General features: G+C 37.4%; 1 protein-coding gene across 5 annotated transcripts in view; it reads left to right on the forward strand.

Moving 5' to 3' along the window:
- The window catches only part of VTI1A (vesicle transport through interaction with t-SNAREs 1A), a 280,801-nt gene that overhangs the window by 3,622 nt on the left and 253,249 nt on the right, over window positions 1–23,930 (forward strand). For all 5 annotated transcript variants that reach the window (XM_067300244.1, XM_067300247.1, XM_067300246.1 and 2 more), the window contains exons 2-3: window positions 5,535–5,593; window positions 10,957–11,067. In XM_067300244.1, the coding sequence (XP_067156345.1) occupies window positions 5,535–5,593; window positions 10,957–11,067 (170 nt within the window). The remainder of the gene's footprint in view (window positions 1–5,534; window positions 5,594–10,956; window positions 11,068–23,930) is intronic.

Below are 23,930 nucleotides of genomic sequence, written 5' to 3' on the forward strand. Positions count from 1 at the left end.
AACAGATTTAGCTGAGGAAAGTCCCACCTTTAATTGTCCATTGTACTTCTGTACAGAAGTTTACAGTTCACATATTACAGCTGACTTATTGTGGTATGGCTCTGCTACCTGATTTTACAGCCCCATAAATTACTCAAAAATCAAGTTGTCTGGGCTTTTCTTTATATATATTAGGCTCTAAACTGCTGTGGCCAAAGGGAAAAAAAACCTTCCATTTGTCTTTGCTGTTGGACAGTAACTTCTCGCAAAGTGGTGTTAGGTGAACATGTAAACCCTCCCGTCTAGTGCAGCAAAATTTGCCAGTGGCCTGTGTACTGAAGCCCTCTGTCACTCAGTCTCTTTCTTAGCACATGCTAATAAAAAGAAGTAATTCCACAAGCAGTGAGACTAATTGATCTTGGTCCGTTTCTTTTTTTTGTTTGTTTCTTGGCTGATGGTGAGCTCAGACCAGTGCTGTGTTACCTTCCTACAATTGTGGGCAGACAGGTGCCTTTCTGTAGCTCCACTGTATTTGGGGGGGTTAAAACAGTGATGAATGCAAGGGCAAAGCTGAAAGAACTGAGGAAAATATAGTAAAAGCTTGTTACATTTAAGCAAGTGAAACCCTGAATGCAAACAGGGAATGGGTTTCTTTGTAATCCTCATTCAGAAGAAAAAATCACTTTTCTTCCCTGTCTTTAGATTTATCCATATTCTGTCAATTTGACCAGTTAATATTATATTGGCTAAATGTAGTATTTTCTTCAGGATATGCTGTCTGGCAGTGTGGAGAGAAAAATCCTCTTCTGAATTTAGATAGTTTTGATGGAGCTTTTTTTTTTTTTTTGAATTTAGATCTGATAACTGTTTACCATTTAGAGAAAAGTAGTTATAAAAAAAACTTTTCAGTCATCCATATGGTAGAAGTGTTTCTAGAAAATGATCAGGTAGACAGACTGAAAACTACCGAGTAAGACGCAGTGGATGAAATTACTTAGTAATATGATGATCTTTAGCTGGATCATAACTTGTTTGTCCTGATCTGCTAGATTAGTGACAAGCTTCACTTAGACTAACTCCCTCTGCCCTCATCTGCAGGCTCTGAGCAAGTTGTCCGGTGCCGTCCTGATCCCTGAGGGGATTCTGACTGCGAGGGAGAGATGGTTGTTTCTGTAGCATAACCGGGGCAGAAAGGCAACGGTATCTTGCTGATGCTAAACAATGTGAAAACCATTCCAGCAAGTGCTTTCTTGGCTCTGACTGACGACATTGTAGCATTTTATGCTTCTGTTGCTGATACCAACAGCATGCCTGGATGTATTGGCAGCCCTGCAGGCAAGTGGCTCCAGACAGCATATTTCCATCAGGAGTTATATGGATTCAGCCGGAGGGGGAGAAGAAAGGGAAACCAAATGGGTACTTTTTATGATACTGTTGTGAGCTTGCTTTACTCACCGAAGTGACCCTTCTCAGTTGTGCTGCCCCTTGTTGCCCTGGGGATTGTACGGTGTTGCATCCCCAAGAAGATAAGTAGTTGCAACCTAACTTCAGCTGCTTTCCTGGAAATCCACGAAGATCTTGTCCCCAAAGTGTGGTGCCAAGCTGTGGCCATGTGCCAACCCACACATCCGTATTTGAAGGAACAGCATAGCCATTGCTTTCAGAAGGCCTCACTCCCTCAATTGCTCTGGTCAGCAGTTACGTGATTATGCATTGATAAATCTGTCAGGATACTAAAATTTTAGTCTGAAGTTAGGTTAAAGTGTGATACTAACCAAACTACTGAAAATAATTTGAATGTCTCCTTAATTGTATGGGAGCAGTTTTAATAGGACCTCCTTGTGCACTACTGAGCGTTTCCTACCGAGGTCCATAGTTTGTTAACATCTCTGTGGGTATGCGTGGTCTTATTGATCATCACAGCTCGTTTGTACCTGTATTGTACAGTGAGGAAGGAAGGTTCAGCACGACAAGGTCTTTGAAGACTTTGCCTCTTTTATGCAGGGAATGGGACTTTTCTCAGAAACGTCATACACAATAATGATGTAACTGCAAAAGGTAAACTGAGTTTTCCCAGAATAATTTCTATATTTGTGGCAGAACAGGAGAAAGGAGTTGTTTCAGTAGCCACAAAGCAGATGCAGATGACTGAATTATGCATTTGTAAGGCTGAAGAAAGAGTGGATGGATCTTGTTATAGGTCTGGAGTTCAAGGACTGATCAATATTGTATTATAGATTCCATGCAAAGTTTGTGTACAAGCAAAGGAAAACACCACTGTTGTCCAAACAGTGGAGAGAATCAGAAGCTTAATACTGGAAACGCACTGCCACTGATAGCAGTCCAGCTGGCATTTTTATCTTTCTTGAAACAAATAGGGTGGATGACTAGTGTAAAGAACTACTATGGAACAAATAATCTCGCAGGTGTAAAATGCAGTGATGAACTGTAATGGGCTGTAAAGAGTTCAACAGTAAGGTAACTCAGTATTCAATTAAATGCTAGGTAGCTCTTGTAATCACAAATGCACACAGAGTTTGAACAGCATGAAATAGCTTTTTAAAAAAACTTCACATCCCTAAATTTCAGGTTACTTCATTTAACTTAATGTGTATAGAAATTGTAATTCAGTAAAACTTGGGAGAATGTTGGAAATTACTATAGTACATTTATTTTCTGCTGCTATATTCTGGATCCTATTTCAATTGCAATAAAATGGCATTGTGTATTTCATCTCTTACATTGTTTTTCCTTTGGTGCATCATCATCATCATCTTGCCCACTTGCAAATGAAGGGAGGAACAGAGCTGTTCTGTGATGCTGGGTGGGGGAATTGGAATACACGGGCATGGGAGTGGCAGACTTCTTTTCTTTTCTTTTCTTTTCTTTTCTTTTCTTTTCTTTTCTTTTCGGTCAGGAGTAGGGAGGGTTAATTAATCTAATTTTAACCATTAGATTTTTCTGTCTTTAGTGCCATCCTGAGTACCTGGTGGGGAATAGAAGAAAGCAAAGTTAGTGGAAAACTAGAAGTGCTGCATGGGAAATGAGCAAATCCAGCTTCTGCTGTAGTAGCGTTCACCAGATGTGGCAGTGTGCATTCAGGATTTGCAAGAAAGGTGGTCACTTCCATGGCTTTGCCTCTGTATAAAGGATTACTTGATCAAATTCTGGGCCCCTTTCAAGGATATGAAGGGAATGGTGTTTGGGGAGGGTTCTGGGGTGAGCTCAAACTTTTTATTTGTGGGAGGATTCTAGTGGTTCCTCCCCACTTGTGTCATTGACGGAGTTGCTGTTACTCAGAGTATTTCAGTCTTTTCCAATATTTTATTCTAGCTATATTTGCCAGATACAGTCATTCAGTTTTTACTGCTGTCACCCAGAAACACTTTGATTTGCACATGTAGAATATGGTGGAGTCGGGGCCTGAGGCTGTCTCGGCACTAGGTGAGCCCCGTCAGCACTGGAGCACTGGCTTATCCAGTCTAACTGCTGAAGGAGTCTCTGCTGACTCTCTGGTTGGCTGTAATACATGCTTGAGAACTTGGGTTTCTCTGAGAGGAATTTTCCCTTAGTTAAGCACCTCAGCTAATAGTCTCATTTTTGGACTTTATGTGAATCGTCACAAATTCTGCAATACTATAGCAACTTCTTGGGTAATAATCCAGTGTAGACTTGTTCTTGTGAATCTGCTATGTGCAGCATGGTGTATCCTCAGAGGATGGTCTTTCTAGTCCTTGCGTTGCTGGTTGTTTGCAAAGATCTCTGTGTCTTGTTAGAGGTGGAAAGATGATCCTGAACCTGATCCTCTCTACAAGCAGAGCTCCAACGTGTGTAACTGAAGAAGAAGGAGAGATCATGATGTTAGCATGTCCTTAAATGAGTGTCAGGTCATGAGAGAATAACAATGGAGAAGCAGAAGACAGATGGATAAATGTCCAAATGTCATTCAGGATAGTGTGGAATAACAGTAGGAGGATTCAGCTGAAATGCAGCCTGCTTGTAGTGGGGATACTTCACCAAAAACTCTGTAGCAATATAATCTTTCTGAAGTAGTTTTGTTGCTTTTTAGGAAGGTTAGTTCTAGGGCACGTTTCACCTTATGTGGCAGGAGTTTCTAACTTTGGTTGCTATCTTGGCACCCCCCAATTTCTGCCTAAGGCACTCACTTTGCTTAAAACTAAAGCGCTTCAGCCCAGGAAAGACTATACATAAAGGGGTCCCTGGGTAAAATTCAGTGGTTTGTGGTGTGCAGAGGATCCGATGAGATCATTGGGTAGTCCCTTTTGGTCTTTAAACACTGAATACAAGGATACAAAGAGATCATATGGAAGAGAAACAAAGAAATTCAGGCTAAAAGATCCTAAAGCTTAAAGATATACAATAAAGTCTCTTGTGCCACTGTAGACTTGTCCCTTGTCATCTCTAGGGAGTAATGACTGGAGATACTCTAAAGCAATGCATTATTTATCTGCTTCATTAGGTGAACCAATAGTATAATGAGATATCTGTGCTGGTGGTTTCAAATGAGCATTGGCATAAAGGTTAGTATCTTAGAGTTTTGTTGTTAACTTCATTGAGGCTATGGGTGGATTTCCAATGCGAGGGATGGCTTTGGGGCCATGCAAGAGGCAAAAGCAGTGCAGATGGCAGTATTACAGCCCCTGAATGCCCCTAGTAATTCAGCACTTAGGGGACTTTTTCATTACCTGATGACTGAATATTCTCAGAAAGTCACCTTTCATGCTATAATAAACTAAATCGTTAAGCAGTTGGAATATTTGACAGATATAGCACTGAATCTCAGTTCTCATTTCATACTGGACTCCCTGCCTGAGAATGGATGGTTAGAGACAGGTCGAGAGTCAGACACGCTCTCTACTTGGACTCTTGTACGTGGGGAAGCTATAGAGCTATAGGAGCTATAGACTTTTTGGACAACCTGGCACATTCAACTCTGAAGATGATGCTTGGTGCATATAGCTCATAACTGACTTTAACTTTTTTTTTTCCTTTCACCTTTTAATACTAGTTTACATTTTTACTGTTATTAGGAGCAGATTTCCTGTGGCATTTCATTTTGTCTTTTTTTGAAGTAAGAGGCCCAGGGGTCTAGACCTAGCATAAAGGAGGGGAATAGAGACCTTGTTTTTCTTCACTGTCTGGATTCATTACAAGTAGGATGTTTGGTTTTATGCAAATAAATATAATAAATCTTTGTTTTTTAAACCATGAGTATTTTTTTCAATTTGTCATAACCTATGTTGTTGTACACATCCAGCCTCTTCCTGTTGAGGCCGAACTCTTACAGTTTGAGCAACCATAACTCTTTTCCTAATTAGAAAACTCCTGCATAACAAAGCAGAATATTTCAAGCATCTTCCAATCTCAATTAAAAAAAAATTGCTAATATGGGTGTCATAGTGCATGCTAATGTCACACAGAATAAATCCCTTGAGTCAGCTTTAACTGATACGTATAAGCTTATTTTGAAATGGTGTATTCTTCTTTCGTGGCAAGAGCACAATTATATTGGTGTCTTCATAATTCTATTTCAGATGAGAAGAAGCAGATGGTTGCAAATGTTGAGAAACAGCTAGAAGAAGCAAGGGAACTGGTATGTCATGGCTTTTCATATGTTAACTGCCAATTCCTGGCAAAAATAATAGTATCATTAATGGTAACATTTAGCATACATGATGGCCTAGAAATACCATGTTAATATTTTAGAATATGAAATACACAAGATTAAAATATTTGATGTATTCCCCTTGGGTTAAGCGATTTAAGGTTGGTATTATTATTGCAAGCTATTGCCGGCTGCTACAGGCTTTGAATTGTGGATTTGTTTTTCTGCTCCAGGATTTACGTTCAGTATTTACACACCTAGAGCTTTTTTTCCTCATAGGATCCACTTTGTACTTGATTTAATCTGTCTGATAGTCTTGTAGAGTAATAGGTCGTTTTTTCTCTTTTAGTAAATGAGTAAACTGAGGCATAAAGATGTTTAGCCATTTGAGGTCACGGTAGGCGATGGTAGTGTGGGATATTGATCTGAGAAAAATATATATGTTAACCAAGCATTAGTTAGTGGTCTGCGATGACAGAAGAAAGCAATACACATTAAGCATTTGTGGCTTTTTCTATTTTGTTCCCATTACAAACTGTCATATACTTCATCTGGAGTACAAAGTAAAGTTTTATAGATGTGGAGTGACTGAGCAAGGGTGTTTAGTCACAGTAAAAATTGACTTTTTTCCACATAGCCAATAGTTCTCTATCTGAAGTTCCTTTTGTTTATTACCTACAAAGGAGTTTGGTCTATATAGTGTCAGAAATGTTATCTAAAAGTTAGGACAGGGGAATGCAATTAGTCCTCCTACTCTGAAAGCTTTTAAAGTTTTTAAAACTAAGCAACTTGAATATTGACTAAACAATAATATTGAAACTTTTTTTAAGTTTGTGACATAGGAAGAAAAAGACTTCTAGTATGTTTGTGGACACACGTGGTGGTTTTGTTTTAAGAATTCAATTCAATTCAGTTTAGGCTTGCAGACAGAGCACTGGAGAGTTGGATCTCAGGATGACTCCACTGCAGGCTGCCTCAGCGACCTTGGCAAGGTGCCTAACCTCGCTGACTCAGTATTCTCAGTGAGAAACATGATAAAATTACTGTTCCACCTCATGAGGATGTTCTGAAGATACATTAAGGCTTTGAGGCACTTCCATTTGCAAATAGATGAAGGAAAAAAAAATATACAAAGACTTTTTTTTTTTACCCTCCTTTTTATGGCTACTTGGCAAAAAAAAAAAAGGATATGGCAGTACAGGGAAATTGCAGCATGGGTGTTCTGGTGAAAAAACATTCAGATTTGGTTTTCTGTTCTAAATAAGTTTGGAAGGAGCAGAAGTTGAGTTAGTGGCTCATTATCTTTTTCTGACATAAGAAGGGAAGTAATCTAAATTTGTATTTATTATAAGATTAAAAAGTAAATCCTGTTTCACCATTTTTCTTCTAATAATGAACTTAATTTAATGTACTGACTTTCTTCATGCTTTTGTTTTAGATCTTGTTGCTAACACTACTAGACAGGTGCTTCATGCAATTATTGGCTTTAAGCAATTACCTAACATGTTAATGATTAATGTCAAGGCTTGGGTTTAAAATCAATTTGAACAAACCTGCTAATAACAGAACTGATTAAAAAGATCCCTTTTTTAAACTAAGGGCTGCAGCAGAAAACCAAAGCAAACCTAATTCCTTGCCACTGATAGTTTTCATGCACTGGCTTGCTTCCTGAAGCACCATTGCTGGGATTAGCTGATTTTGTTTTATTTTCTACTTGGTTAGGAAATAACCATCTCATGTATTATAAATATTATTGTAGAGATATTGACTATTGATATTTACATTGGTTAATCATTGATTCTTTTTTTTTTTAAATACTGTCTGCTTTGGGTAAAATCACTACTCTAATTGAACTAATATATACAGAACTGACACCAAAATCTTTTCAGACTCCCAAGTTGTCTTTTCAAGCCATTGATGTTGAGTGAGAGATCTCCGGAGAGAAATCCTGTCATTCTTGCATTCCATGCAGTAGTATCTGAGTGTTTCTTTTCTTTTTTTCTTTTTAACTGTGATTTTAAGTAAGATGAATGCTGTGATAAGCTTAGAGAAATTCTTTGAAGCATAAAATCTACAATGTGCTAGAAGAGCTAGAACTAACATTTTTGAATAAAGTTCTGTTTTTAAGAAGAAAATCTGACCATGAACTACATGCCCCTATGTTTTATGAAGTGCACATCACAAAATTGTTGTATTAATTTAAATTTACAGCGTTGCAAATGCTAGGATTTTTCTTACTTAAGCACTTGCTTTTTTAAAATTTAGATCTCTCTTTTAGCCCAAGGACTTTAGGAATCTGCATAAGTTAGTGAAGCTCACGTTTCAGAAAATGCTATCAACTTTGCCCAAACTGCCACTAGCTGGGCAGTTGGCTACTGCTTATCCCCATTTTTTAATAGTCTTTCCACAGCTAAGAAAACCATCTCTTTTTGCAAAGAGAACAAAACTTTGCTATTGGGGAGGCTGGATGGGTTCTGGTAGAAAACTGGTTTTGGTCACAGAGTAAATGCCATAGTGGATTGGCCTGCTGTTCATGACAGCTTGAAGTGCAAGGATAGTGGGATACATAAGGAAGGCTTCATGCATTAATGAGAACAGACTGATGTCATTAAAAGAGAGATTTTAGTCTGCATAGTATAGGCGATCATAGGATAATTCAGGTTGGAAGGGGCCTCAGGAGGTCTCTAGTCCAACTTTCCACTCAAAGAGTAGGAGTGAGCTGTGAGGTCAGGCCAGGTGGCTCAGGGCTTTTTCCAGTCGGGTCTTGAAAACCTCCAAGGATGGAGAGTGCACAGCCTCTCTGGGCAGCCTATCCCATTGCTTGACTGTCCTCATCGTGAAAAAAGTTTCTCCTTAGATTCACAGAGGATGCAATGGGGGTTTCTTCTGAAGGAAGGTGGATCACAGTGGTCTTTGTCAGCCAAATCAGGACATTGGTAACTAGTCATCCGTATTCTCAATATTCAGCAATAGAGTTTGAAGGACCTTGAAATATTATGTAAGACATCCTTAATCCTCCAGAGGTAATTCAGTTGTAGTCCAGAGCAATTTACATGTGGAAATGTTTCTGTGGGAGAGGGAGAATTATTTTGGAGTCTCAATGGACAACATTGGCACTACCTTACCCTGTTATATTTTTGAATGAAAGTATCTGTGGCTGCCCTGCTTTTGCTGTACTCAGTGCTAGGAGTGAACTGGGTGTTGTCAGGAGCAATCCTACGAGGTTAAACCCCTGAGGAGACTTAAGGATGGGACATAGTTTATGAATTTGGGTAGGAGTTAGATGCCAACACACTCAGCTTCACCATAGTGGTGGCATGTTTGAATATAAGCAATAACAGAACTTAGAGCATTTAGGTTTTCTGAAGAAAACTTCAGCTTCTACAGATGTTTTGAGATTGAAGTGCCGGGGTTTTTCTAGTTTTTTTTGTAGAATCTAGCTATATTCTTCTTGCTTGTGTATGAAAAAAAATACAATTTTATGACCAATAATATGAGGTCTGAAAGTGAAGATGCATGAAATGAGGTTGCAGTTAGGTTGACATCTGCCTGAACCACTCTTTTCTGCATGACTTGACATGGGAATTTATCAGCCCAGGCACAAAATGTACCTGTGTAATCTCATGATGACAAAAAAGTGTTAAACTTTGTTCAGCCCAGACATGGGTTCTTCATCATTGCCTGTAATGTTTCTAAGTACATGAACATTTTCCTTTGACCGCACAGTCTCTGATACTGACTCTTTGGAATGAAGATTCTGGATTTCACAGACTGTGATCTGATCCTTGATACAAATTCTGGATTTGTATGGGAGATAATTTCATTTTTAGATAACTGAAAAGAATTGAGACTTCATTAAAATATTCTGACCTTGCACATATAATTCTGTGTATGTAAGAGAAATATTTTCTATGTTTATGGAAACATTTGAAATCAAATGTATTGAAATGAAGTAGATAAGAAATAAGCCATTAACTCCAGCTATCAGCTTCATTTATAAAAACCCCTTTGGAAAGTTAAGTCTGAGAAAAAGAACTGGGTAGAATTAGAATTAGTTTAGTGTATTTCAGTTCATTACTGACTATTTAATTAAACTCTGCTTTACAGTTAATAACATTAAATACCATTTTGTATATAATCAGAATAGATCAGGCTGAATGACTTTTATTTCAGTATCTGGCAATTTCATTGATTAAATTCGGATGCTTTTCTTCTGGCATGAGACTGAAATTTTATAGTGTAAGCAAGCAATTACATAGTAATAAACTGTAGCTGTCTATTGTGAAGACTTGTAACTGGTGGTTTGGGACCCTAATTAAAAGGTACTTCTGTTTCAATTTTTTATTTTATTTTATTTTATTTAGATATTTTTAAAGTCAAGTCAGAAAGATTTTAAAAAGCAGGTAAGAGATTCTTCTGCTGTGCAAAACAGAATCCCTGAACATAGAGCCCTGTGAGCAGGAGGCTCCATGACCTAGTGGGCAGATCATGAGCAGGCAGATTCGCCCTGGCTTTTAACTCCTTTTGACTTCCTGTGACTCTGTGCTATATTCGTAAGTTTAAGGCCCCTTAATGTTCTACATGGTAAAAGTAAATATAAGGGTTAAAGATAGAATATATCTCTGAAGTTTTAGATATATAACTGTACACCAATTTTTCAACAGTCTTTTTATTGCAGCCCTATAATTCTGTTATTTAATATACCTGAATATAGATTTGGGGTGTAGACTTAGGCAACCAGTTCAGAAAGTGCTTTCTACTGAATAAGTATTTTTCAGTAGAACAAGAATTATTTTATTAAACCTTGAGGCTGGTGATAAATACATTTTTTAATGTGAGATAGATATCTATATATATAAATCTATATAGATATCTATCTCACATTAAAAAATATATATGTATCTTTTTCACCTAGAGGTTTCCAAAAACACACACCTAGAAGGAGGTAGGCTATGTCCTGAATTATGCTTCCTTGCAGAAAGTTATTTAACCTAAGTTTCACTGGCTTCTTGTAATAAAATGTATTCATCAATGTCTGGAATTGAAATACAGAAAAGTGTGGTTAGAATCATTCATTCTGATTGTTAATATTACCAATTGTGTCATTTGTATATTTGATAGGATATCAATTTTATATATATATATATATATATATACACACACACACACATATATATACCCTAATACATTTTATTTGATAACCTTTGATAACATTTCTATACCACAGGTTAAACAGCAGTATTCTTAATAAATAGAATATTTTTTGGTATTTGCGAACAATTTAGGTAAATTGATCCTTACCTTAATTATCATTTTGATGTATGTGCATCTTCCTTATTTTTACTTGCTAGCTTGAGCAGATGGAGCTTGAAGTTCGAGAGATCCCACCTCAAAGCCGGGGAATGTACAGCAGTCGTATGAGAAGCTACAAACAAGAAATGGGAAAACTTGAAGCTGATTTTGTGAGTTTTTAACTTATCACATAAAGATGGCATCTGTGAGAATTTTTTAATTTAGTTTTTTATGCAGTTATTCAAGCAATTGAGAGGATATTTTTGACTAGTGTGAGACAGTTCTTTTGCATGTACCTTGCTGCATATATGGACAGGTGAAAACTTAACTGGGTAAGAGTAGCTTTTCCTTTTGTAGCAGAGTCTCACTCAGGTTGGTAGCCTTGAGTCTCTTTGCCTTGGATCTGAATTGTTCCTGTGTCATCAGATGTTGTGTTTATGCCTTAGCAAAATTAGCCAGTATCTTAACCCTGCTTCTAAAGGAATGACTAGTAGATCATCAGAATTAATACTTTATGTATAACATAAGTATACCCTGAGCACAGAATAGCAGTCCATGTAAGATAGCTTATAGTAATGCAGGCAGTGACATGAAAAGCAATACTGTTCAGTCTCCAGTCCATGGAATTTTTAAATGTAGTTTGTCTCATGTGCACTTCATTTCTTAGTCTCTGTGATTTCTTTTCCATTGCACTTGGATTCTTCTTGGCTTTTGTACAAATTGGTTATAAATACTACATTTTTCAAGTAATAGATGCAAACTAGCAAGATCCTCTGGTCTAGAGGCTTCTGCTACAACTATCAGTCCTTTCTTGTGACTAGGATTTGTGGTGAATAGATTTACATAGAAACAAAACTGTTTTCTCTAAAATCATGAAAAGGTTCAAAGGGATTGCAAAGTGTAGGAAAATGCAACGTTAATTGGCAGCAGCTCAGTTCTGTCAGGGTGGGGAGAAAGAAATAACTGTTGGCAGTGTTTGCCATTCACTAGGGAGCTGTGAATTGCCTCGGATTGCAGGCAGCAGTTTATTCCTTCAGGGGAGGGGAGCGAGTGTTTATACCTGCAGCCAAGAAATCCAGCTGACTGTCACTCCTCTGTGCTTCTGCCAAGTTGAAGAGTCGCACAAAAATGTATTAGCTAAAAGGTGGTTGCACTTTTGTAAAGTTTGAGGAATGTAAAAAGACTTAAATCATGAATTTGAGACAATCTTGTGCATTTGACATGTGGGAAACATGCATGGCCCTGTTGGGTAAACAGCAGCTTCCAAGAGAGTGCAGTTTCTAGAGCAGAAATGAATGCTGTTTACCTCTCAGATGTAGGAGAATCCCCTGTCAACATATTTGTTGCTGGCTTTATTTTTTTATGCATCCAGAAGAGGGGAATTGGCACTTCCATATTCACAGGCAATATGGAATGGGAGAGTTCAGACCTGGACACACTTTTTATGGAAGAGAAGAAATGAGCATGGAAGAAATGTCTAAGCAGCAGGAATTATGTGATTGAAAGAACATAAATTTGTGCTTCGAATGAGAGAGCAAAAACAATGTGGGAGAGAGGCAGGAACAGATCATAATAGTGAAAAAAAGCACCCCAAAACCCAAGCATGGCATTCAGCAAAAGATCAAGAAAAGAAAGTGGAGTGAATGATGGAGTGAAGTACTGAAAAAAAACAACAGCTATGCTTGGAAAAGTTTCAATTCTCCAGAAAATACCATGTTATTATAACTAAATTCCCTCTATAATTCCAGTTTCTAGGTACTAACATTTTTCTAAGTTTGTATGTGTGGGTTTGGGAACCTTTTTTGCTTACTTTCCAGCTGAATAGCAACTTGCTGGAAACTTTATATAGCAAAATGATTCATTTGTGAGTTCAAAGAAGGAAGAGGAGGGAAGATGAAGGAAAGGAAATGTTATTTTGACTCTGTAAGCTGCTCTGGCAGCAGAGCCACTGGAGGTAGGAAGTTGAGAATGTTTGCCAAAATGAAAGTGCTTTTCAGTATTCTGTCTGAATATTGTCCTGAATGAGTTGTGACCTGTTTGACTGTAAGCAAAGCATACAGAGTTTTTATTTAAGAGCTTTAGCAGACCTTTAGAAAAAGCAGATCTAAGTGCTTTTAAAACAAATTCACTTTTACAGGTGAAGGGAAATTTTTAACTGGGGATGATACTGGCAGTTTCAGGTCAGGATGAGCTTACAGGTTTGCTACTCAAAATTCTCAGCTCTCTTCCAAACTGCCTGCTGATGTGAGCTTGCAAAGTTGCGTGCTGATCTTTATAAACGGAATTGGAAACTCAGCTGGATTCCATTGCATTTGGCTTGGCTCTTCCTGTGTGAAGCAACATCTGCTCTGAGGAGAGGGTAATTCTCAATCAGCTTGAAGTGTGTTTCATTTTAAAGAAACGATCTGTGTCAAACAAATTGCAAAAATTATATAGATCAGTATATTGTGTGCCTGGATTTTTTTGTTTGTTTGTTTGTTTTTGTTTTTTTTTTTAAACAAGTCTCATATTTCAAGCTTGAAGTGAATGCAGTAACTGGGACTGGTAGTTTTCTTTTACATTCACCATAATGAACATAAGTTTGTTCTTGTGGGGTCCTTGTAGAATCTTGAAAACTTGCCCTAACCCAAGCAGTTATGGGAGAAAATGGTACAGCAATATATTAGTTAGGAGAAGGAAATACAAGGTGTGTCTTTATTTGAAGGATGGACGACATTAAGGTTTAAGTTGTGACATGTAATATCAGGGTGAGTTTATTTGATTTTGGGCCGTATGTATAAAAATGACAGAACACTGGACTATCAGTTGGATATTATTTGCTACATACGGTGGCTTTTGGGCATCTTAATGTGCAGTGTTCCTTCTACATACTTTACTGTGCCAGAAGTATGTTCTGAAAAATATGTATTGGAGCTTAGTTGAGCTGCTATTGAAAAGTTACTCCAAAAGTAACTTTCTAATTAACCGTAATTAACTTTCTAATCAAACAGGAACAAGTTGCAAGCAGAGATTTTTTTTTTCCCCTCTCATCTCTTAGTCTTGTTATCTTGAATCCTGCACACAATTCTTTATCAGTAGTCTGCAGTGCACAGAGGTGTTCCTGGAGGCAAGGACATCTATGCCATCATATTGCACAGGGGTAGTTGGCAACCCAGTAATTGCATGAAATGGTATTTGAGGAGAAAAAGCCACCTTGCTCCTTCTTGGCCCCCCCTCTTGGCTAGTGGGAATGAAAAAAACAATAGTTTTGTCATTAAAAAACTCAGATATCACAGTACTGTGAATGTCTATGGTGAAAACAAACAAAAAGTATTAAACCTCAACTTAAGCCAGAGGCTAAGCCATGGTTGCTGATGCCTGCACTTGTGTTATGCGCAAGTATGTGCCGTACCTGGGAAAAGGATGTTCATTTAGTGAGCAATTCATCTGGTTTGTGAAGTAAGCGGAGGAATGGCTGTGCCAGGACAGACCAAAGAGCTATGTGGCCCAATCCCAAACGCAGTTGTCTGGGAAGAAATATTAGAACAGAGCAAACATGAAGTAATACTTTGCAATAGTTTACTGTTCAGCAAAATTATACATATCAAAAAGCTAAGTTTCAGGATTGTTTACGATGTTTAATAAACTTTATGTATCAAAATAGAATAAAGTTGTTAAAGCTTACGTTGTCTTTTTTGACTGACAGAGGAAAATCTTAGTTTTATCACCTCATTTTCAATTAATATATATCAGTCCTGCATTTTTAGAGCGGAGTATCATTCTTTTTAGATCTTGAAAGCTGTAGTCGCAGACCTTTGGTGGTCCCAGGCTTGTGCATGGCACCGGCTTGCGGAGGCTGTGCTAATGGCTCTATCTTGTGGCCCGAAGTGGAGTTGCAGAGACCATGTACTTCTGCTTTCGGGGCTCAGTCGGCTCCTGGGGCCACCTGCTAATGTGCTCCTGAAATTGAAACCAGGCTTCCTATGAGCAGTTTTTCTTCTGCACCTATTGATGCATCTTTCTGTGGTTTAAATCTGTAAATATTTTTTCCTCAGCTATGTGACTGAATTTGGAGTAAGCTGTGAATACAAAAATATCTATATTTTCTTGTAATCTTTTACGTAAATGGACTATTTAGTGTTGTGGGTTTTTTTCTCCCCCCCTCCAAATAAAGCTTTTTTGATCAAGTATTATCTGAAAACAGCTAGTGGTCCTTTAAACACAGGGGATTTGCAGAAGTGGTAAAAGGCTGTTGAGATTTTATCAATGCACTTTGATCTGAATCTGTCCCAGTTGGTCTTGAATTGTAACTATAACAAACGTGTGGTTATCTGCTAGTATTTGTGTTCACCCCAAGATTTCCATGTACTGGCTCATCAGGGCATCGTAAACAAAGGCAGGCGCTGTCCTGAAAACATTTTAACTGAAATATGAGGCATCAGATGCATGGAGAAATAAAAAAATCCAGTAAGACTGTATTACTCAGTAAAATTCATATTACAAAAATGAGTACTACACAATCAGTCCTGGAAGTGACATGGTATAGTCAGCAAGAACTATAGCCATCGTGAAAAAGGAGGAGGCCTAAGAACTGTTCCTGTTCTGTCAGGGTAGCACGGAGGTAAACTTTATGGGTAGTTTTTGTTGGTTTCTATTCTTACACCGTTTTGGAGGCTAAAAGAGCACCCCCTTTGTCTTCATTCTGGAGGTTAATTCAAATGTTCTCTCTGCTATAAGAAACCAACATGTACCCGTATAAGCAACTTCATTTTCTGCCAGGAGCATACTTGCCCTTGTGCATATGTACTATGTGACACGGACTGTATATGATGAAAGGGAAGCAAGCTAATTTCTTTTTAGAAGGTTGCTTGTGGTTGCAGATATGGGGGGGGTGTGGCTTTTTTTTTTTTTTTTTTTTTTGTAATGAAATAAATATTGCAGAGCTGTTCTTTGAGTGGAAGTTCCAGCCCCTGCTAACTAGTAAGGAAGAGGTGCTGTGACCAGATCAAAAAACACAGGAACAAGTCATGCTTCTTTTCAGAAATGTTCGACCAGTAGTTGTAAGCTTCTTTCAAAGTGGGACGTGTTCATCATGCTTTTGGATATACAGAAAATAGAAAACATACTTTTTGCCATGCATGCTGATGGAGAGAAACATTTTTGTGGCATAAAATTACTTTTGTTGTATTAATGACTAATTTTGTTACGTGCTGAAACTTAGTATGGATAATCATCTTATACATTAAGCTTCTTAGGAAGCAATTAGTCATCTGGCTTCATTATTTCTATTACGTATTGTTTAATATTGCATGATTAGTTCTGCTTGATTCTTCTTATTTCACATCTGTGTATTTCTGGTGAAATGTTAGATATAGAATTAAATCAATCCAAGAAACAGTACTCATTCCTTTTAAAGACTCAGAATGATACTGATTTGGGTTATTCTGACCTTGAGGAACCAGCTTAAAAGCAAGAAAAGATGAGGAGAAGCCACCGTTGTCTAGACAAATATATTGTACAAACTTATCTAAATTTAAACATTTTTGGCATTCTAGCAGTAGTTTCAGTCAATAGCTAAAATACGTTTTCACATTTCAGACATCCAACATGTTTCCTGCTAAAGATAGTTGTTAAAAAGGCAATTAGTGATCAGTTTTTAAAACTGTTTAAGGAGGTCATCAGTGGAATTTCATTTGCTAAGGTTAACTCTACTGTGCGACTCCGAGGTGCCACCTGAGGCCGGACGCTAACCTGAAGAACAGATGTAATCGTGCCAGGCTGCTTCTCGCCAACACTGCTGCCCTTATTTATAGATCAGTCGCATACCCAGACAAATGGTCATAGTGCTGTAAGCATAATGAAAGACATTTGTCAAATGACAAGTAAACAGTAGATATATTTATGGCCCAGAGTCTTCCTTAGCTTTTCACATTGAGCTAAAAGTTTAGACATTGGGCCGTTGCTGCTGGATTATTTCTGTTTGTAGAGTAAAGCATTATATCTTTATAGTTACAAATTTGTAAACTGCATGTGGGACAGATGTGTATAGCTTCATAGTGGCATCCCAAAGAAAGTATTAAAAAGAAGCAACCCACCATGAGTAGATGTTGTGTACACCGCACACAAACAGGCATGCCTGTAGTAAAAACCTGATCTTGCTGACAAATTTGAAATTTTTGAAATCAGTTTTAATTTCTCTGTGTGAGCAGTGTAGCTCTTCTCAACGGAGGCTTTGGAGAATGTATTTTAATGCACACAAGATTAAACTGATAAGTTTCAGAAGACAGAATTTGAAATATCTGACTGTGTATTTTGTCAATTTAATTTTGAGAAAATATTTTGTAGACTGACGTTGACCATAGGTTAGTTTTTCTAATATCACAGACTGCAATGACTTATATTTCATGTCACATATTTTCAGTCACTGTTGATTATGCCTTCTTCTCTGACCAGAAAAGAAATCTATTTTTTTCTTTTACAGATAAGGCTAAAATGAATCCTAGTCTCAGCCTTACCTAAATGGCCAAACCAGTCAAGCTGTTCAATTTTTTTTTTTTTTTTTTTTTTTTTACTTTATGGTCACCTTACATCTGTTATCATCTGTGTGTTTGAAGATGCAAAATGGAGTATTTTCTTCATGTTTTTTGAATACTAAAGAGTGGTGTTGGTTGAAGGACTAGAGAACTGCTCATTCACTATTTGCTTACTTTAAAAATGCAGATTTTATAGAAACTGTGTTGCCATTTGAAGCCAGAAATCACAGTGAGAATATATAAGAACATACAGTCTCTTCTGAATAGTCCAATTATTTTATGGATTTTCTTTTTCCGTATTCCCAATCCCTTCAAAATGCTCCTATATACAGAACAGCCCTAGTGAATCAGATTGAAGGACCAGCTACCATAGTATTCTGACAGCAGCCACTAGTATATGCATATTAAAAAAAAAAAAAAAGGACAGTCCAAATATCAAGGAAGACTACCCGGTCAGCAGTTTAGGATTTTCTTGAGCTAGAGGGTTGTATCTAGAGCTGCATTCTTCATAGCCTTGATAACCTTCTCTTTCACAGATTTGTCCAGTTAGTATTTAACCTGATTCATACTTAGGACATGTCAACGTATTGGGGGGGGGGATAATGAGATCCCCATCTTAACTATGCACTATGTATATAAACAGTTTTAAGCCTGTTGCAGATAATTTTGCTGGGTTTCTCTAGTTGTCTTTTGGCAACAGTAATAAATAAATAATAAATACATTGCTCTCTACTCATTTTACTTATGCAATTAAAAATTGTATAGGCCTTTCTTAGCTTGCCTTGACAAACCCTACCCTGGAATGAAGGATCTAGTCTGAGTTCTCCTAAGGAAGCCAGTTCATGTTTCTGAACATAATTTTTGCCCTTTGCTGTGCCATTTTTACATACGCAGTAGCTTTGCTGAGATAGGTTAATCAGACCTCTACGCTGTGTTCAAACTGCTCTGTACAGTGGCACCATTTTTTTCTCTGTTCCTTTTCTAATAACTTTTCATATGATATTTGCCTACTTGGCTGCTGCTGAACATTAGGCTAACGTCTTTTCTGGAGAGGAAAATTCTACATTGTCTTCAGTTTGTTTTTACTTGTGTCTATTTGCCTTGGTGGGTTTGTGGTAGAATGTGGAGGCATTATTTGACCTTTTGCAGTTATGTTATTTTTAATTTCTCAATTTCTAAATGGGAAAAAGGTGATGCGGGAAAGAATATTCCTTTTTTTTTTTTTTGGTAACATTCATTGCCTAAACTGTGGGTGTTTCTTTTGTTTTTTTCTTTCTGTTTGTTGGTTTGTTTTTAATGGAAGATTAGAGATAGTGTAACTTACATCCCCTCTAGAAAACTTGGCCTTATTTATTTTCACCTTAAGAAAACTTGTATAATTTTGTGTGCAAGTATGGTGAGGGAAGGAACTTTGTTCCACCATAAAATTTACTAGTTGTGACATGCTTTTCCTTAGAGGAAAGCATGAAAGATGAGAGTTAACATGCTTAATTTATAATTAACCTAAGGGGTTATGATCATCTTAATTGAGATTCCTTCGAGGCTAGAGCAGTGAAGCACATCTTATTTCTTGGTTTTATAAATCTATAGGAATTGTTTACAAAGAATCCTTCAACGTTTGACCAGTAGGATGCATCTCATAATGTGATTTGTGAAGAAGTGATATGCTGGGCGATGACAACCAAGCAGAAAATCTTAATTGTAGATAAATTGAATTCCTTAACCAGATTTTTCTCTCAACTGGCTTTACCCTGATGCTCCCATGGAGTTCGGTATAACTCTCTTCAGAGGTGTTGCTGTTGTTTGTTGGTCTTTGAGCAAGTCAGTGACTGTTATGGTGGAGATGATGAAATGAGTTTAAGGAACGGTCTGTGGAGCGCTAGACTTGGCCCACTGATTACAAATAAAGGTACCACCAGAAAGCATCTTGGTAAGTCTGGTAATTCTTGAATTTGACTCGAGGGCTATGCGTGAAAGGCATACCGCTTCATGCAATACATGTGAAGCAGTCGTGCCTCTTCCTCTCCTTTCTGCCTATGAACACGAGATATTTCTGTATTAGACAAAGCTAAAAAGAGGACTATGGCAGAAATCCTTCTGCAAAATATTATTTAAGACATGTCATAGGAGTTCTTCATAATTTGGATGCTGGTAGAGGAACACTAATTTTTTTGCTTGCTCTCACCCAGCATTTAGAGATGTCTGAATGCCAGCCTTCATCAGACTTTCCCAGGGACAGAGTACTATCACTTCTCTGTTTACACATAATTTGTTCTTAGGTTTAACCTTTCACCTCTCAAAGTCGAATTGAATCTGTTTTCTGGTATTCCTTGTCAATGTTGAAAGAAGCAATGTCCGCTCAAAAGTACTTACAGGCAGCCGGCAGCTGAGGTAACTCATAGGCAGAAGGTGAATTCTGCAGGTTGCGGGGCAGAGGGTGGGGGGAAAGGAGGGCTTTAATGTTTCCTTCTTTCTCAGTGATTTCTTATTTTAGTCAAATGATAGTCCCCTGCCTGTCATGCAGCAAGAAGCAGGCTGTCATTGCCCTGCTTTTGATAGCAGCAGTAATAAAGATCCTGCAACTGGAACTTAGCTGTCAGTGGTGATGACGAATAAAGCGGCAGAGAGCGCATCTCACTCTCCGTTCGTCGCACGGGCTCGCCTGCACTCACAGGAGGAGAAATTTGATTTGGTTTCTAGCACGAGTTGGAGACGTAAAGATTTCAAAAAGAGAAGCAGACAGGCTGAGCAAAAACCCCATCATTTTTACATGCTCGCTTTTCAGATTAGAACGACGCTCGAGTTCCTTAACGTGTTATTTCTCTTTTTTTCCGGCTAGAGCGAGGCTAATTCGTGTTTGACTGCAAAATAGGGAAAGACATGTGCTACTGATAAGGCAAAAGATAGGGAGAAGGTAACGTTTTGGCGCTGGGAGGATTAATTGCGGGCCGTTCCCGATGTCGCGGTTGGTTTGCTCGGCTACCGGCACTAGATGGCACTGCGTGTTTGCAGAGCCGGCGTCGGGGGGCTCGTTCTTCCTCCCCGTTTCTTTTTCGCTTTTTTTTGCTTTGGTAGTAACTGAAATTACTGTTTCATGAATAAAATATTTCTGGTGGGATTTGCATTTCTATATTGGCTGAAGATACTGTGTTGAATGTTTTATTAACCAGCCCAGTGCAACTGTCAGCCTATTAAAGAGATCCAATGGACCCTGTTTAGCTAAATAAACTAAATAAATCCAATTCGTCAAATTGTGTTCCTGGCTGTTTATTTTCCATTCTTTTGATGTACAGTTTATTTTAAGTTAAAGCCACATAGTTTTAAAAATTAATGGGAAAATAGAATTTGGTGTTTGAAACATGAGGAGACTAATTGCCATGGCCAAAAATAGCTTTCTTTTATGGTGAAGTTGCAGTCTGGAAAATGGTGAACATTTTATTAGTGACTGATTAACTGTCCCATGTCAAAAATTAGTTTGGTAAACAAGTGGTTAATGGCTTATTTTGGCCTGCTTGCTGGGTTCTGTTGCTTTCATGAAATTAAACTTGAAATACAAGCATTGCTGTTAAAAGTATCTATTTCTACCCAGCTTTGCACAGTTGTGCTTCATCTTGATATTTTCTCGATCAGAATTTAAGGGGATTTTTTTGTATGATATTATATATTAAATGCTTGTTGCAATTCCTATTGCATCATAGGCAAATATTAGAGCACAAAAAATGTCTTTGCATAACCGATTGTTTTGTAAGTCTGGTCATTAAACTCTGTCAAACATTACAGATATATTCATTCATTATATTCTACTAGTACAAATAATTTAGTTGCCTTGTTTGCTGAAGACCTTTTCTATAGACTAGCAGGAGACAGGCTGTAAATTAATGTTATTAGCGTAGTAAAAATTCTTGTCAGTGCAAATGTGTTCTAGATTTGTTAATAAGAGAAGGGATGAAGCAGTGATAAGTGTTTTCTCTCTTTAGTTCTGATGAATTACAGAGAGCTGCTTTAGTGATGTTGTGTATTAATTTTTGTATGTTTTCCAAGAAACTGAACCTCCAGAGTACCATGTTTTGTGTAGGTTTATTTTGATAATCTGGGGTTTCCAAAAGTGGAATACTAAGTTTAATGCAAGAGAAATAGTTAATTTTAGTTAAAGTAGGTTTTTTGGCTTTTCTCTTAAGAAATCTACTCTAATGGATTAAAAAGCCCTTGTGAAGAACTATCGTGTAACTACAAATTTCATAGTGTTAGAGATTGTTAAGGCAAATCATAGAATCAGTTCATTTCATCCTTTTGTTACAACTTACGGTTGAGTTTTTACTCAAACTGTAAAATTTGCTTCTACTCCTCTCCCAAACTCTAAGAACAAAGTAGATATTTATGGAAATGCCTTCAGTGTTGAATAGGGTGCTGTTTCCTTATGTAGGCAGGCTTTCATTTGTCCTGAAAAATATTAAACCTTTAAATATTTACATTTTAATATTTTCAAGTTGTAAATACTTAAAATTGCTACTTAATTACTAAAATATGAAAAGTTACCATGTTTTCTCCTTGACAAAACCTTCACATCTTGTGCTGCACAATGCTTCTTTTTAACACAGCAGTGTCAAACACAGAAGGAACTTTATGCTGCTTTAAAACTGGCTAGCGCAGGTAAGTGAAGGTGGGCTTTTATAAAAGTGGAGATGTTGTTTCATTTCTGGCCTAAGGCTTGGTGAAGAACGAATATAAATCACAAAATGCAGATGGAAGCATGTTAATTTTTTTGTCCTCTTCTAATGCTCTTTGCTGTATGAGGCATATGGCAAAAGCGTCAAAATCTCTGTTCTTTTGTTTGGTAACTTTTTATTTGTATTCTGCAATCATTTAGTAGTCAGTCCCAAGCACAGTCCATTTCCCTTTACAAGCTGCTTTACAAACCACAACAAAAAGTAGTCCTTGGCCACTAAGTCTATTTAAACTTGTTCTTCTTACATAGTTGGAGAAGAAATGCCTGCAAAGGCTAGTCAACAGTCTTTAAGTTGTACATTTGTTAATATAATGCTCATATACATTTATAAAAAGTGGATCAAAAAAACCACCTCTGTTACTTCTCATCCTATTTTTATAAATTGTGTTCTTAGTGTGACAGTGCTGAGAAAGTAAGCCTGCTCCAATGTTTAATAATTATTAAAGAGGTTTCACTCCTAAAAGAGGTGATCAATACAAAGGAAATTAGAGTAGAAATATAAAGAGCAGATATTAAACAGGAAGATAGCTCCTGGGATCAGTAATAGATTATAGTCCTTTTCCCTGCTATAGTAAGAATTAAAACCCAGCAGAAAAGGTGATGAAAAAAGTTTTTTGCTGACTCAATATTTGGTGCCTCATGTGGAAGAAAAAAAAATTGGTGGGATGGAGGCTCTGCTTGTTTCCCATTGAGTGGTATTTGCTTTCACTTTCTGAATCCCCACAACTGTCTAACATGTCTTTGGTTTTTTTCAGAGAAGTCAAGACTAGAATGAGTAAGGGTTGTGTTTGCCAACTTACCCTCCTGGTCAATGTGGAAACACATTAGCTAGGCTTTTGGAAAAGACTGGATTGCAATTTCAAACTTTATACCTGTTCACTAGAGACTCAAATGCAAAGTCTGGCAAGTCAAAGGAAAGGCTCCTATTGTGTTTAGTGGACCTTGGATTGGACCTTAGATGGAAAATGCCCCTGTATTATAAGCGCAGCACCTTCATTTCCACTAATTCATGAGTAGAAGGCTTTGAGCCATTATTAAATCAAAGTCTGACCTTTTCTAGGGCATGTCACCAACTAAGAAAGAAATGGTATTTAATATTTAAGAGGAATATAGTGGCATTAATATCAAACTGAATTCTCTTGTTTTAAAATTTGAAAAGTGATTTATTTAATTGATGAAAGTGGTTGTTTTTTGGGACGTACAAGTGCAACTGCAGTTTTGGCACGGGGGTCCTCTTTAATTCTGTTTTGCATGGTACCTAGCACAAAAGGGTTTCTCATCCATAAGTACAGTTCTTTGGTACTGTGATAATGAACATTAAATAAATAGAACTGTGCAAAGAACTGAGTTGATATGTTGATGCATTTCTTGTGATTATATTTTTTTCTTTAGGAAGTATAGGTTAGTTTATTATTGATGTTCTTCTAGCAGCTGTCTTTTAAACTACAGGTTTCCATTGTTTATAATTTCTAGCATCCTTTAAAAAAGACTGAGAACTAAATAGCTGGGATTAGTTTGGTTGGGAGTAAAAACTAATAACGGCAAGAAGGAGGTCTTAATTATAGCTTAAAAATAGTTTATTTAAGAAAAAAACAACTTGATTTATAGTGACTGTGGTTTTTGTATTGTTTTGTAGTACAATACTATTAATACCTGTAAAGGACCATGTGATTTCCCTCTCCTTTCTGCCCAGTCTTCAGGAGAAATTAGACTCTCTGTGGTCTAGTTGTATGAGCTTCCCACAAAGTCAGTTCAGCCAACTAAATCAAGATAAAAAGTTAGAGAAAGGTCAGGA

This window comes from Apteryx mantelli, chromosome 7 (genome assembly GCF_036417845.1).
Source record: "Apteryx mantelli isolate bAptMan1 chromosome 7, bAptMan1.hap1, whole genome shotgun sequence".
Lineage (NCBI taxonomy): Eukaryota > Metazoa > Chordata > Aves > Apterygiformes > Apterygidae > Apteryx > Apteryx mantelli.